General features: G+C 45.8%; 1 protein-coding gene across 1 annotated transcript; it reads right to left on the bottom strand.

Moving 5' to 3' along the window:
- Positions 1 to 3,788: 3,788 nt before the first annotated feature.
- LOC117759067 lies at positions 3,789 to 7,452 on the bottom strand. The gene is made up of 10 exons (XM_034581053.1): positions 7,331 to 7,452; positions 7,131 to 7,221; positions 6,852 to 7,034; positions 6,515 to 6,667; positions 6,370 to 6,413; positions 5,585 to 6,256; positions 5,379 to 5,475; positions 4,566 to 4,751; positions 4,266 to 4,418; positions 3,789 to 4,173 (listed from the first exon to the last, which is right to left on the bottom strand). The coding sequence occupies exons 1-10, from the start codon at positions 7,365 to 7,367 to the stop codon at positions 4,128 to 4,130; spliced, it is 1,662 nt and encodes a 553-aa protein (XP_034436944.1). The 5' UTR covers positions 7,368 to 7,452; the 3' UTR covers positions 3,789 to 4,127.
- Between the last annotated feature and the right edge of the window lie 5,151 nt (positions 7,453 to 12,603).

Here is a 12,603-nt window from a genome sequence, read left to right as displayed (position 1 = left end):
TGTTTGAGTTGTGTTTTGACCTTTGACCCAGACCTGCTCAGTTCACAGAGACTCATGGGATGGGGGGAACATGGCGTCTGACCCTGAACACAAAGGAGGGGGACATTCCACAGCCAAGGTCGAGGGAGCAGCAGCTTCTATCGCTGTGTCTTTAGTCTTATCTGTGTGTAAAGTGGCAGCGTGACTCTGAGCCAGCTCCTACAAGCTCCTCTCACTATATTAACATGCACTTTTCACTACTGTAGGTTTTATCACTCTCATTGATTTCTTTGTTTTCCTCTTTTCTGTCTCTTCAGGGAAACAAGACCTCAAACCCTTCAGCTCGCTCTTTCTCTTTTCTCCATTGTTTTCCACTGAGAATTCAAACTTTTGTTTCTCCCTCGCTCTCTTCTCATCTAATCAATCAGTCCCTCCTCCTCTTCCTCGCTCTTTGTTTCCCACTGAGGGTTTGAAGGATTCGAGAATGTTTGGGTCTCCTTGGCTAAACCGACCCGGTTTGTGTTTCTGTGCCACAAAGACAAAGCTACAGAAACAGCTGGAAGGAAACAGAGGGAAACAAAAAGTCCCTTCACATCACAATGAAACTTCCATTATCTCTAATCTTTAGAGGTCGGAGGAGCTGGAGCCAATCACAGTCAAACAGAATCTGCTTCCTGTGGCCTTGTCACTTGTTTCTTCATCAGATTATTATTTGTTATGTTGACGTACACTTGTATGTTCTACGTGTGCATCCCTGTGACGCCTCATGTTTATCAGCCGAGTGCTTCTCCAAGGCCGTGACTGAACCAACCTGTCAGAGGCAGGAAACCCGTCAGAGGCAGGAAACCCGTCAGAGGCAGGAAACCTGTCAGAGGCAGGAAACCCGTCAGAGGCAGGAAACCCGTCAGAGGCAGGAAACCTGTCAGAGGCTGGAAACCCGTCAGAGGCTGGAAACCCGTCAGAGGCTGGAAACCCGTCAGAGGCTGGAAACTCGTCAGAGGCTGGAAACCCGTCAGAGGCAGGAAACCCGTCAGAGGCAGGAAACCCGTCAGAGGCAGGAAACCCCTCAGAGGCAGGAAACCTGTCAGAGGCAGGAAACCCCTCAGAGGCAGGAAACCTGTCAGAGGCTGGAAACCCGTCAGAGGCTGGAAACCCGTCAGAGGCTGGAAACCCGTCAGAGGCTGGAAACTCGTCAGAGGCTGGAAACCCGTCAGAGGCAGGAAACCCGTCAGAGGCTGGAAACCCGTCAGAGGCAGGAAACCTGCTGCCTCAACATCAGCTTGACACAACATCTTCAAACCGGCAGAAGATCAGTTCAGTTGTTTGATTGAACAAACACGAGGCCCCTCCTCCATAAGACCACTCCTCCATAAGACCACTCCCCCATAAGACCACTTCCTCATAAGACAACTCCCCCATAAGACCACTCCTTCATAAGACCACTCCCCCATAAGACCACTCCTTCATAAGACCACTCCTTCATAAGGCCACTCCTCCATAAGACCACTCCTTCATAAGACCACTCCTCCATAAGACCACTCCTTCATAAGACCACTCCTCCATAAGACCACTCCCCCATAAGACCACTCCTCCATAAGACCACTCCTCCATAAGACCACTCCTCCATAAGACCACTCCCCCATAAGACCACTCCTCCATAAGACCACTCCTTCATAAGACCACTCCTCCATAAGACCACTCCTTCATAAGACCACTCCTCCATAAGACCAGCAGAGTGATCGCTCTTCTGGGCTCCCCCACTGTGAAACTCACCCTCCTCATCCCTCTCTTCCTCCAAATCCCCCTGTACCAAGCAGGTGAGTGGAGATCTGCTGGAGGTTTAATGAGCTGAGGGAGGGGCCGGCTGGAGGAGACCAGTGGGACCACCGCTACCACTGTTCCCATTGAGGGCCACGAGAGAGAGAGAGAGAGAGAGAGAGAGAGGGGGGGGGGGGGGGAGAGAGAGAGAGAGAGGGAGAGAGAGGGAGGGAGAGGGAGAGGGAGGGAGAGGGAGAGAGAGAGAGGGAGAGAGAGAGAGAGAGAGAGAGGGAGAGAGAGAGGGAGAGAGAGGGAGATAGAGAGAGAGAGAGAGAGAGAGAGAGAGAGAGAGAGGGAGAGAGATAGAGAGAGAGAGATAGAGAGAGAGAGAGAGAGAGAGGGAGAGAGATAGAGAGAGAGAGACAGAGAGGGAGAGAGAGAGAGGGAGAGAGAGAGGGAGAGAGATAGAGAGAGAGAGAGAGAGAGAGGGAGAGAGAGAGAGAGAAAGAGAGAGAGAGAGAGAGTTGTTGATTTTAAAAAAGAAACACCATCCACCTGCTGCCTCAATCTGTTTCTCTCTTCCTTCATCATAACTCATCCCCCTCTCTCTCTCAGCACGTTCAGCGTTTCCCTGTTTTCTTGTGTGGCTCCTCTGGATTGGACAAGCTTCATTACCCCCCTCTTTGATCGATTCTTTCTCTTCCTTCTTTCCTCCCCTCTTCATTCTCCACAGAGAGACTCTCAGGAATCCTGCTTCCCTGTGGGAGCTGTGTGGTTCTATTGTCATTGTATTTCTCTGCTGTGACACTGAGATGCTGTCGGAGCTGACCTCTGGATTCTCTCCTGGAGTTATCCGGAGGGGCAGAATGTGAGAACTCAACCTGAGTCAGCCGCTCTGTATTAAAAACAGCAGCGGTGCAGAATGACAGCGACTGTCTGTTACATAACTTAGTGCCTAATTAAAGAAGAAGCAGTTGTGCTCTTTAAACCAAGTTGTTTGTGTTCGGTTGAACTCAGAACGATGACATTTACTAATCTGCACTAAACATTTGCATGAGCGCCACTGAGGCTGATAGGAAGGACATTGTTCTGCAGATATTTGATCCTAAACCAAAAGTACAGAATGATCAAGCAACCATGAACATCTGAGTAGGACCTGCACATCCTCCCGATGCTGAGATAGTTAACAGGATAAGATAAAACCTAGAGATGAATCTGGGAGAAGTTTGTTCATTAGAGCAACTTTAGAGAAAGTCCCTGTGAAACCAGTAGGAGTCACTGTTTCTGGAAAGAGAGTCGCCCTCTGCTGGTCACTACAGAGAATACAGGTCTCGGGCACTAAAGCATTAGCGTCTCTTTCTGGACCCGGAGTCTACGTCCATTTTTATAAACAGACCGTGTGACATTCACCACCTCGTCCTGTTGGTGCAGGATTCACAGTTGGTTCTGGCTGTTGTGTCTTGGATTCTCAGACATTATGGTTGTTTGTTCAATAAATACTGAAATGTAAGATGTGTTTATTCAGCAAAAGACCAAGCATAAAACTCAGATGTTGTTATTTATGTTGACTTTATTTCAAGAAATAAAACACACATGAAACAATTACAGTTTTTGTCCCAAAATGTACAATATGCACATGAATTGCTGCACAGGAATCAGATATGAACATTTCATTATAAACCCACAGCTGAATGATAAACAGCACACAACCAGGTCAGGTTCATTTATAAAATCTTTCATCGTTAAAGAACGTTCCACCTGAACGAGGAACGAGCCCATGATCTAATCTAGATCAGCAGTTCATTGCAAAACAAGACGATGCAAGTATTTCAGTTCACAATCCAAGAATACACCAGGAGAGAGAGGAGGAAGACAACAACCATCCGCCAGCCGCTCAGCACGCCACCGCCCGACGCCGACACACCTCCAGAGGAAAACCAGGGTCCCCGAGCCGCTGCACTCAAACACCACCTCCACAGTGACGGGGGGGTTCTGTGCAGCAGGACGGAGACCGGTCTGTGTGCTCGGGTCATTATGAGAGGAGACGGCTGCAGGCACTTTCTTAATGATCTTACATCAGCACTTCTGATCTTGATAAATGCAGCCCATTATAACCCAACCAGTGATGCTTACAAAGCTGCTGCTTTAATAAAGTGCAACAGAGTCTTTCAGATTTCTCACTACAGCTCGCAGATGGAAGTTGATAAGAATCTCTATTTCAACAGAAAACTGATAAAACAATAGAAACAATTTGACAAAGTCCTTCATGATATAAAGCTGGTAAAGCTTGTGCTAGACTAAATATCTCAGGGACCTTTGTGTTCGTGCACTTCTCAGAAAGACCTGCAGGTGGTGTCATGCTGATCGGAGATGCAGCTTGAGAAGCAGCTTCACTGAACTTTCCTCTGACAGTAAGAGAAACTCCATCGCCGATCCCTGTCGATGAGAAACCAACAAACCAGTCAGTTTCCTGAGGGTAACAACATAAATGGCTGTGATTTAAAGGAGGCGGAGACAAATGTTCGTACTGTGTCTGAGTGTCAAACGAGCTCGTCACTCCTGTGAGGTAATTGTTGCTGGCCACTTTCCAGTGGAAGTATTCGTCCCAGTAGTTGGTCACTGGTTCATCTTGGCAGTTGAACAAGGAAACGTCAGGTGCACTGCAGCACAGAAACTTCCACCTGCAACACACAGACAAAGAGTTACATCCGACATTAACGGAGGTAAATGCTCTTTTGAGTTATGAATTTACTTTTTAGCTAAGTTCCCAATGAACTGTTTCACTGCACCTGCACATAAAAACAAAGGAACCTTAAACCGGAACTCACTTTCTGTCTGTGAGTGAACTGCTGTACGAACTGTAGACCCCAGAAATCACTTTGTTGTCTGCACATTTGAAGTTTATTGGTGTCCGGAAATCGTTCACGAAATCTGACCAGAAACAGGCCTTGGTTTCCTCGAAAGCTTTGCACGTGATCCCCCACAGTCGATCGTTTATGTTGTTGTTGTGGAAACTATAGTGAGAAAAACACACAATTTTGATCACCTGATTTTGTACAGTATAACTAAAACTATCGATGAATATGTCAACATTTATACGTTTTGATTAAATAGTAGATCGTTAGTGTCAATCCACTATGACGTCACTCAATGAAGCCTCAGTTTGACATTTTGTCCATCTTGGTTTTTTTAAACCAGAAGTAACCATATTTGGAGGAGCGGGGGGTGGAGCCTGACTGAGAGCTCGAGGGCACGCCCACCTACACCTGACACCTGCACCCATTGGACGGTACCAGCTGTCAATCACACTGTGGTACCCCCCCCCCCCCGGTGCTTTATGGTCTGTTTGACTCTAAATGATCATAATTCACTAAATGAACATCAGCTGTTTGAAGAAGACTTGAAACTAGAGACTGAGACAGAAACTCCTGAATGTTTCCTGACGTTATAAAGTGAGAAGTCACTTTCTATAGACGTCTATAGAAACCACCAGAGGAGTCGCCCCCTGCTGGTCATGATAGAGAACACAGCTATCAGAAACATCCACATTGGCTTCACTTTTCAGACCCAGGGTCTACGAACTTATTAATAATACAGTCTATGATTATTAATCACAGGAGTTTGATGTTAGCGCTGCTCACCTTGTGATGCTGGACACAGCTTGACCAGAAGGACACTGGCGACTCAAAGTTTCTCCCACCTCGTTGTCCCATTCTCCTTTCTTATGGAGGTAATCAGCTGTAACAACAAGTTCAGTCACAGGCTGAGTTACACTGAAAACACTCAGCAGTAAAGAACATGTTAAAGACGTGTTAAACTGAAATAAAGAAATTATTTGTGTACTTACTGCAGCTGTAAAGCTTGTTGATTTTCAGAATGTCATTTTCGGACATGCCGATCCTCTGGCCCATATTTGCTGTGGATAACAAGGCGGAGATGGTGTTCAGTCCGTTCTTTGAGAAGTCCGTCGGGCCGTAATGCATGACAGAGGAGTAGTCGTATGGAACATTCAGGTTGTATGTGTCCAGTTTGTCGAAGTTTTGTAGTTGATTGTCCTGGACGTTGTCTTTGTGGATCTGGACGTAAAGGTCCCTGTCGGTTCTACTTTGCTCGTGCCAGAAGCCGAGGACGTGGAGGAGCTCATGCTGAATGATGCCGTCACTGAGGCAGCCATCTCCCAGAGATAATTGTTGAGACCCTCCGGTTCTTCCCACATATGACCAACATCCTTCTTGCTTCACGATGCTGACGTAGTTGTTGTGGCCATTAAGAGGAACAAAGCGAACGCAGGTGCTCAGGTGGAGGCCGTTGATGGCATTTTGAATGGTGGCCTTGTTGGAGCTGCTGAAGGAATCACTTAGGATGTACGGCACTTGAACCAGATCATTTGACTTGGTCCATCTGCAGTTGTCGCAGACTCTAGCGCTCCTCGTTGCCGGGACAGCAACGTCTCCTTGTGTCAGAAGGTTTGCGATCGGACTGTTTGCAGCGAGGATTTGTGAACTGACTGCCTGGGTATCTAAAGGAGAAAAGTCCAGGTTAAACTTATAAATTACATTATTCTATAATCCAGTAACGCACATACACGCACGAGTTATATTTTACATAAAAAGAGTGTGATGAAATATTCACCTAGTAATATTGCTCTGCAGTAGTTGTAACTCCAGCGATGATCTCTGTCAATTCAAAGAAATCATTACATTATGTATAAATAATAAATCCTGAGCAGACATTTTAACTTCACATGTAAACTGTCACGAGCATTAAATGTACTGACCCGTTGTTGTTGTTGTTGTGGGTGCGGGCGCCTGTCAGGTAGTTGTCTCCGGGGACAAGCCAATTAAAGTCTTCGTTGTAGTAGTTGAGCTTCGGACTTTCCCGGCACTCAAATGTGATCAGTTTATCCACAGAGCAGCAGAGGAAGTTCCATCTAGAACAAAAACAGATCAAATAAACAGCTATTCACCAATATTCTAAAACAAAAGACTGTAACGAGAGACTTTGTGAAATGACTCACAAACAGAGTTTCTGTTTCAGTCATTAAAACGATTACAAGCAGAAAAACAATGTGATGAATCATGAGGTAAAACACATCATTTCAACGAGCTACCCACTCTCTGTCCTGCTGTTCAGGGCTGTAAATGCTGTAGACGCCGGTGATCACGTGATTGGCCTTGCAGTTGAAGTTGAGTTCCTTCTCATTCAAACTGATGAAGCCGGACCAGGAGCAGTCTGTGTTCAGAGCTATGAAAGGTTTGCACTCAATGTTCCAAATGCGATCGCTGCCAACGTAGGTGCTGTGAAATAAACCCAGTTGATGGATGATCAGTCACAGACAGAAGATTATAGTTAGAGTTTCTGTGCAGAATGTCCTTTATACTGCTTCCATTTACCTTTTGATCTGAGACACAGCTTCTTTATCGCTACAGAAACGAGCCAACAGGCCTCCTTCTTCGTTTTCATAATACTGTGCCCAGCATCCAGCTGCAGACAAGATGGAGTCAAACAGATTCATAATAAATATCTTCACCATCATGATCACGTTCAATGATCACACACAACTACTCTACAACCCACAGGTCAATGTTCTCACCTGTCGCAAGGACGAACAACACAACCACGGTCCACATGATGTGTTTCAGGATGAGCTTCTTCTTCTGCTTCTTCTTCTTCTTCTTCTGCTTCTTCTTCTGCTTCTTCTTCTTCTGCTTCTTCTTCTTCTTCTTCTTCTGCTTCTTCTTCTTCTTCTTCTTCTTCTTCTTCTTCTTCTTCTTCTTCCTCTCAGTGTCTTGTTGTCTGAGCTGACTGACTCTCTGACTGCAGACGCCACAATTTATACGCTTGTGACCAGGAAACAGTGACGCTGCGTCTCTGTGTGTGGGCGTGTCTTCCACACCGGTGTCTATGAACACGTGTGTTTGTTTCCTCATACCTGTCAGCCGCGCTGTCACTAGTAAACCAACCGAAAAGAACTGCTCATGCAGCGATGGGTCTTTTTGCACTGATGGAACTAACTGCTCACGATTAGTGGGACAAAGACAAAAACTGTGACTGTAGTTTCCAAGTGGACGACAGAGGGACGGACAGAAAATCCAAATAATAACCTGTGACAATTAACATCCGTAAAGTATTAAATAATACAACTGAATCACAAATCACATATCATTTGTGTGTGTGTGTGTGTGTGTGTGTGTGTGTGTGTGTGTGTGTGTGTGTGTGTGTGTGTGTGTGTGTTGCGGGTTTTCCCCGGTTAATGATCAGTCTGATTGCTGCTGCTAAATATCGTCTTTTACTGGGCTCCAGTAAGAGTGAGTCACATTTATTGGCAGGTGCTTTAATGAGGAACCTGTCCCGTCTGTGTCCTCCTCTAAATTCTTTCCCATTAAAATATGTTTTAAAATTGTATTTTACTCTGACACCTTTTATCAAAAATGATGCTGTGGCTGCAAAACATGATTCAACATTCACACCGTGTTTGAACTGGTCTCACTCTGACTCCGTTCACACTGTGAAACCCGTCTCGTGTCCAGATGTGAACCTGATCTCTTTCACACCTGCTGTGTCCACACTGAGATCTGATCCGAGTCCAGCTCACGTCACATCCTCGCTGGGTCCGGACCACAGGGGCTTTGGCCAATCAGATGAGATTATAATCTGATCACCAGGTGTGAATGGGAGTTTTGACACTGAGGCGAGTGTTGATCAGTGAGAAGAATCAGGTGTGACTGATAAACCAGAAGAGGAACATGGGAAAATCTTTCTAGAACTGTTGAATTGAATTTAATCTCAGAACATTTGAGATTTCCAAAAAGCAAATATCTATATCTATAACCACGTGGCTGTCATCCTCTTCCATGAGGACGAGCTCTTGATATCGCTCCAGGTGTTCCAACATCATCCAGTAGGTGGCAACAATAACTGGGACTTTTCTTATTTGGTAGAGAAGTCGTGCCACAGGTTTATGATTCAGAGTCGACCTGCGTGTGTGTGAATTGGACCGACTCCAGTTTTAAACGCTGCTATCAAGACTTCATGGGCACTAATTATCGAGAGGCGTGTCACAACAAACAAAGGAGCTGCGCTGCAGACACATGGCCTCAGAAGAGCCAGGAGATCATCCTTCATTCTGAGGACACGTGTGGAATGTAGGAGAGAGTCACTTACTGGTATTGATTACAGATTATTCCCCTGACGAATAATTAGGTCACGCTGACAGTCAACGTGCCCGTTCTGGATTAATAAGCAGAGCAGTCAAGTGAAACTCCTGATATTGTGCCACAAAATACCAGCAGAGCTACTGAAGTTTTCCCAACGAGAGCAAACGGGATGAATACCAGCGAGGTCGTGTCCTCAGCTGCCGCCATATCTAAAACCTTTTACCGCCTGCTCTGACTTTGAATCTCTGTCTCATTTCGATTTTACAGGATGTTCAAATGAGCAGCTGAACCTCAATTGACAATAAAATAAAAAATATAATAACAAGAAATCTTGAATTTGAATATATGATGAAGAAATTAACTTGTTGTGCTTTAAAGTGTTTTAAAAACATTTTTCTTGTACAGCCCTTTGAGCCGCATGTTGTGCTGCTGCAAACATAAAGTTGATTAGCTCTGTAAGGAGGTTATGTTTGTCTGTTGCATCCACATTAGTATGTTTTCATTGTCAAACTCTCACCTCAGCTACACACATGACTTCAGAGTTTGAGAGACGCTGAAACTGAGAAGTTTGGAGACTTGATGGAAGGAGGAAGAATTTAAGATTGTACACATTTACAACATTTTAGTTGATTTCTCAGAGAAGAATTCATGGATCTTGATTTAGACAATCGTATAAATATCGACATATTTAGAGCACTGATATTTATGAGTCTGTGATTTGGTGTAAACAGTTAGTGAATTTAAATGTGGTTTCATAAAGTGAAAGTATTCTCAGAAACAATCGTGACATTTCAAAAAATATAAGAAATACCACAAAATAAGAAAATATCTCATTGTTAGTAATGAGGAGACTTGCATTGTTTTTTATTAACTTAAAGTAAGAATTAAAATGTGAAGAGCTATCAGCTGTAAGGTCAGAGGTCAGAGGGCAGCTGCTCTCACATGTTCCAGTACAGTGAGTTTGTTGAGAGGATTGAATGAGAACAACAACACTTTGTACTGATGAAGAAGTTGAAGAAGAAGATGATGCTTCAGAGCGACTTTCAGGGCGTCGCCTGTGAAAACACACGACACAAGAGCAAACACAAGAAGTGAATCTGTCGACAGCTCGTTCTTGTTCTTGTCGGATTGTGAGACACAGCAAACAGATGTGAACCCACATGATGAGCAAATAAACTAACTGTCTTCAGTCTGGAGGAAGATGTGAGGACTTCCTGTCCTCATGTCCATGTGGAGCTGGTTCCACCGTTTAGGAGTCAGGACAGGAAACAGTCCTGATGTTGTTGAGTGACAGCTGCCCCTCGCAGTGAGGGAGCAGCTGATTGGTCGATGCAGAGCGACGTGGACGGACTGGGTCTGAGGTTTGACCATGTCCTGGATGTAGACTGGACCTGATCCGGTCACAGCACGGTACCAAGTACTAGAGACTTGAAACGGATGCAGCCACTGGTAACCAGTGAAGGGAGCGGAGTGGTGTGAGTGAACTCAGGTTAAAGACCAGTGGAGCTGCTGCTTCCTGGATGAGCTGCAGAGGTCGGATGGCAGCAGCAGGTAGACCTGCCAGGAGGGGGGGGCAGTAGTCTATAGGCCTGAGATGAACCATGAAAATGGTTCTGGTCCAGGCTCTGGTCCAGAGTCTGGACCAGAGCCTGGACCAGAACCTGCGCCGCCCTCTGAGTGAGAAGGGGACGTATCCCCCTGGTGTTGTGCAGCATGAATCTACAGGAACGTGTTGTTACAGTAATGAGAGGGAGAGTTGACTGTCGAGTGTCACACCCAAGGTCCTAGCAGTCTGGGGGGGGCTAACACGGAGTGGAGGGATGTAGGAAGAGAATGTGTCCTCCTGAGAACGTGACTGTTAGAGACCAGCGGTTACGCTTTATTTCTTCTGCCGTGTCGCTGTGCTCAGTACGGAGTAAAGTCTACGTTACTCGTTACTCTGGACTGAAACTCCATAGTGAAACTCCGTACTGTAACTCGGGACGTTACTCCTACACTGACTGTCCTGCTAAGACTTGAACAGACATGAGGACGGTGTAACTTTCCGTTCAGAAACATCCGGTTGTAACGACTGTGAATATGTGGCTGGTTTTCTATAGCTGCAAACATCACGTGACTTTCAGCTGTGTTTACCAGAGGGAACGCACCAGAATGAGACCGGTGATAGGCCTGGTCGCGTGTCACTCAAAGTGCAGTCAGCCAATCAGAGGAGGGGCTCAGGAGGCAGGTCTGCAGCTCCAGAGGCAGGAGACAGGAAGTGGAAATACACACTGCAGCAGTTTGTCCACTTTAAACCACTGATACATCATCTTAGGGAACCAATACCTCACAATAGGTCCCAGAAAGGTGTAAAGTATGGGCCCTTTAAAACAGCAAGCGTAATCAATTAAAGAGTGTATGTTTGAAACAAAGATTTCCCTTGAGGCAGCAGTTGACCTTTGGTTTGTAAGTTGAACTTATTCCAGTGCATGTATGTGTAAATAGAACGAGTACGAAACTCTCACAAGGTGGAAAATATGGTCGACCCTTAACTTGTGAGAAAATTCTAATTTATTGACAGGACTGAGAAAAGTGAAAACTTGATTCTCTGAGGGAAGACAAGCAGATTGATGAATAAAGTCTGTCGTCTTGTTTGATGAAGAGGTTCATGACTTCAGAGAGTAAATCGCTTAAAGGAGGAACGAGTGTTTGATGCCAACACAGTGGTTACTAATAAAAGATCAATCACACAGAGGGAGTGGACGGCCGAGAGACCAGAGACGTTCATCTGCCAGGAAAACCCCACAGGAGTGTGTGTGTGTGTGTGTGTGTGTGTGTGTGTGTGTGTGTGTGTGTGTGTGTGTGTGTGTGTGTGTGTGTTTGACCCACTTCTGCATGTTTACCAGTGTGTGTGTGTGTGTGTGTGTGTGTGTGTCTGCGTGCATGAAGAAAAAACAAACTGGCAGTCCCATGCACACACGCGCAACATTCGTGCAGGCTCATGCATGTAACCTCTACTGCTGTCGTGACTCACACACACACACACACACACACACACACACACACACACACACACACACACACACACACACACACACACACACAAACACACACACTTTGCAGCCATGCATGTTTCTTTTGTGGGAGCAGAGGAAGAGTGGGCGAGAGGGATTTGGGGGTATTGGAAAACCTAACACAATGAAAAGCCACTTTGCCTTTTGTTTGCTTTGCATGACAGCGAACAAAGCGTCGCCACAAGTGGGGCTTAACATTCCATCTGGCTGAAGAGAGGAAAGCAGCTGGCACGACGGAAAGGCCACACTGTGAATCTGCGGACGCACCAAAAGAGGTATATTAGGTTTCTGAGGCCACTAGGAATGCCTGGGAACTGGGGAGGGGAGGGGAGAGAGATGGGGGGTGGGGGGTGTCACAGAGGAGAGGATAGAACTTTCTCTTGAACCTCTTCAGTGCCAGTCTCAGTGCAGCCAGCAGCTATATGGGCACAGACTGTAAAGCACCAGTCAAACCAGCTCATCAATGCTGGAGATGATGAAGAGTCTGTGCACATATAGCTACTGGGCAAACCCATCACAGATGTTGAGGTCTGTGGTCACATTTCTATAGAGGTGCACGTCAGGTGCACGTTATATGTGAAACACGTGAAACTTGTTTCTTCACGTTTAATTAGTTCATTATCTCGTGTGTGTGTGTGTGTGTGTGTGTGTGTGTG

This window comes from Hippoglossus hippoglossus, unplaced genomic scaffold (genome assembly GCF_009819705.1).
Source record: "Hippoglossus hippoglossus isolate fHipHip1 unplaced genomic scaffold, fHipHip1.pri scaffold_94_arrow_ctg1, whole genome shotgun sequence".
NCBI lineage: Eukaryota > Metazoa > Chordata > Actinopteri > Pleuronectiformes > Pleuronectidae > Hippoglossus > Hippoglossus hippoglossus.
The sequence above is the reverse complement of the archived record's forward strand: the minus strand, read 5'-3'. Positions and strand labels throughout refer to the sequence as shown.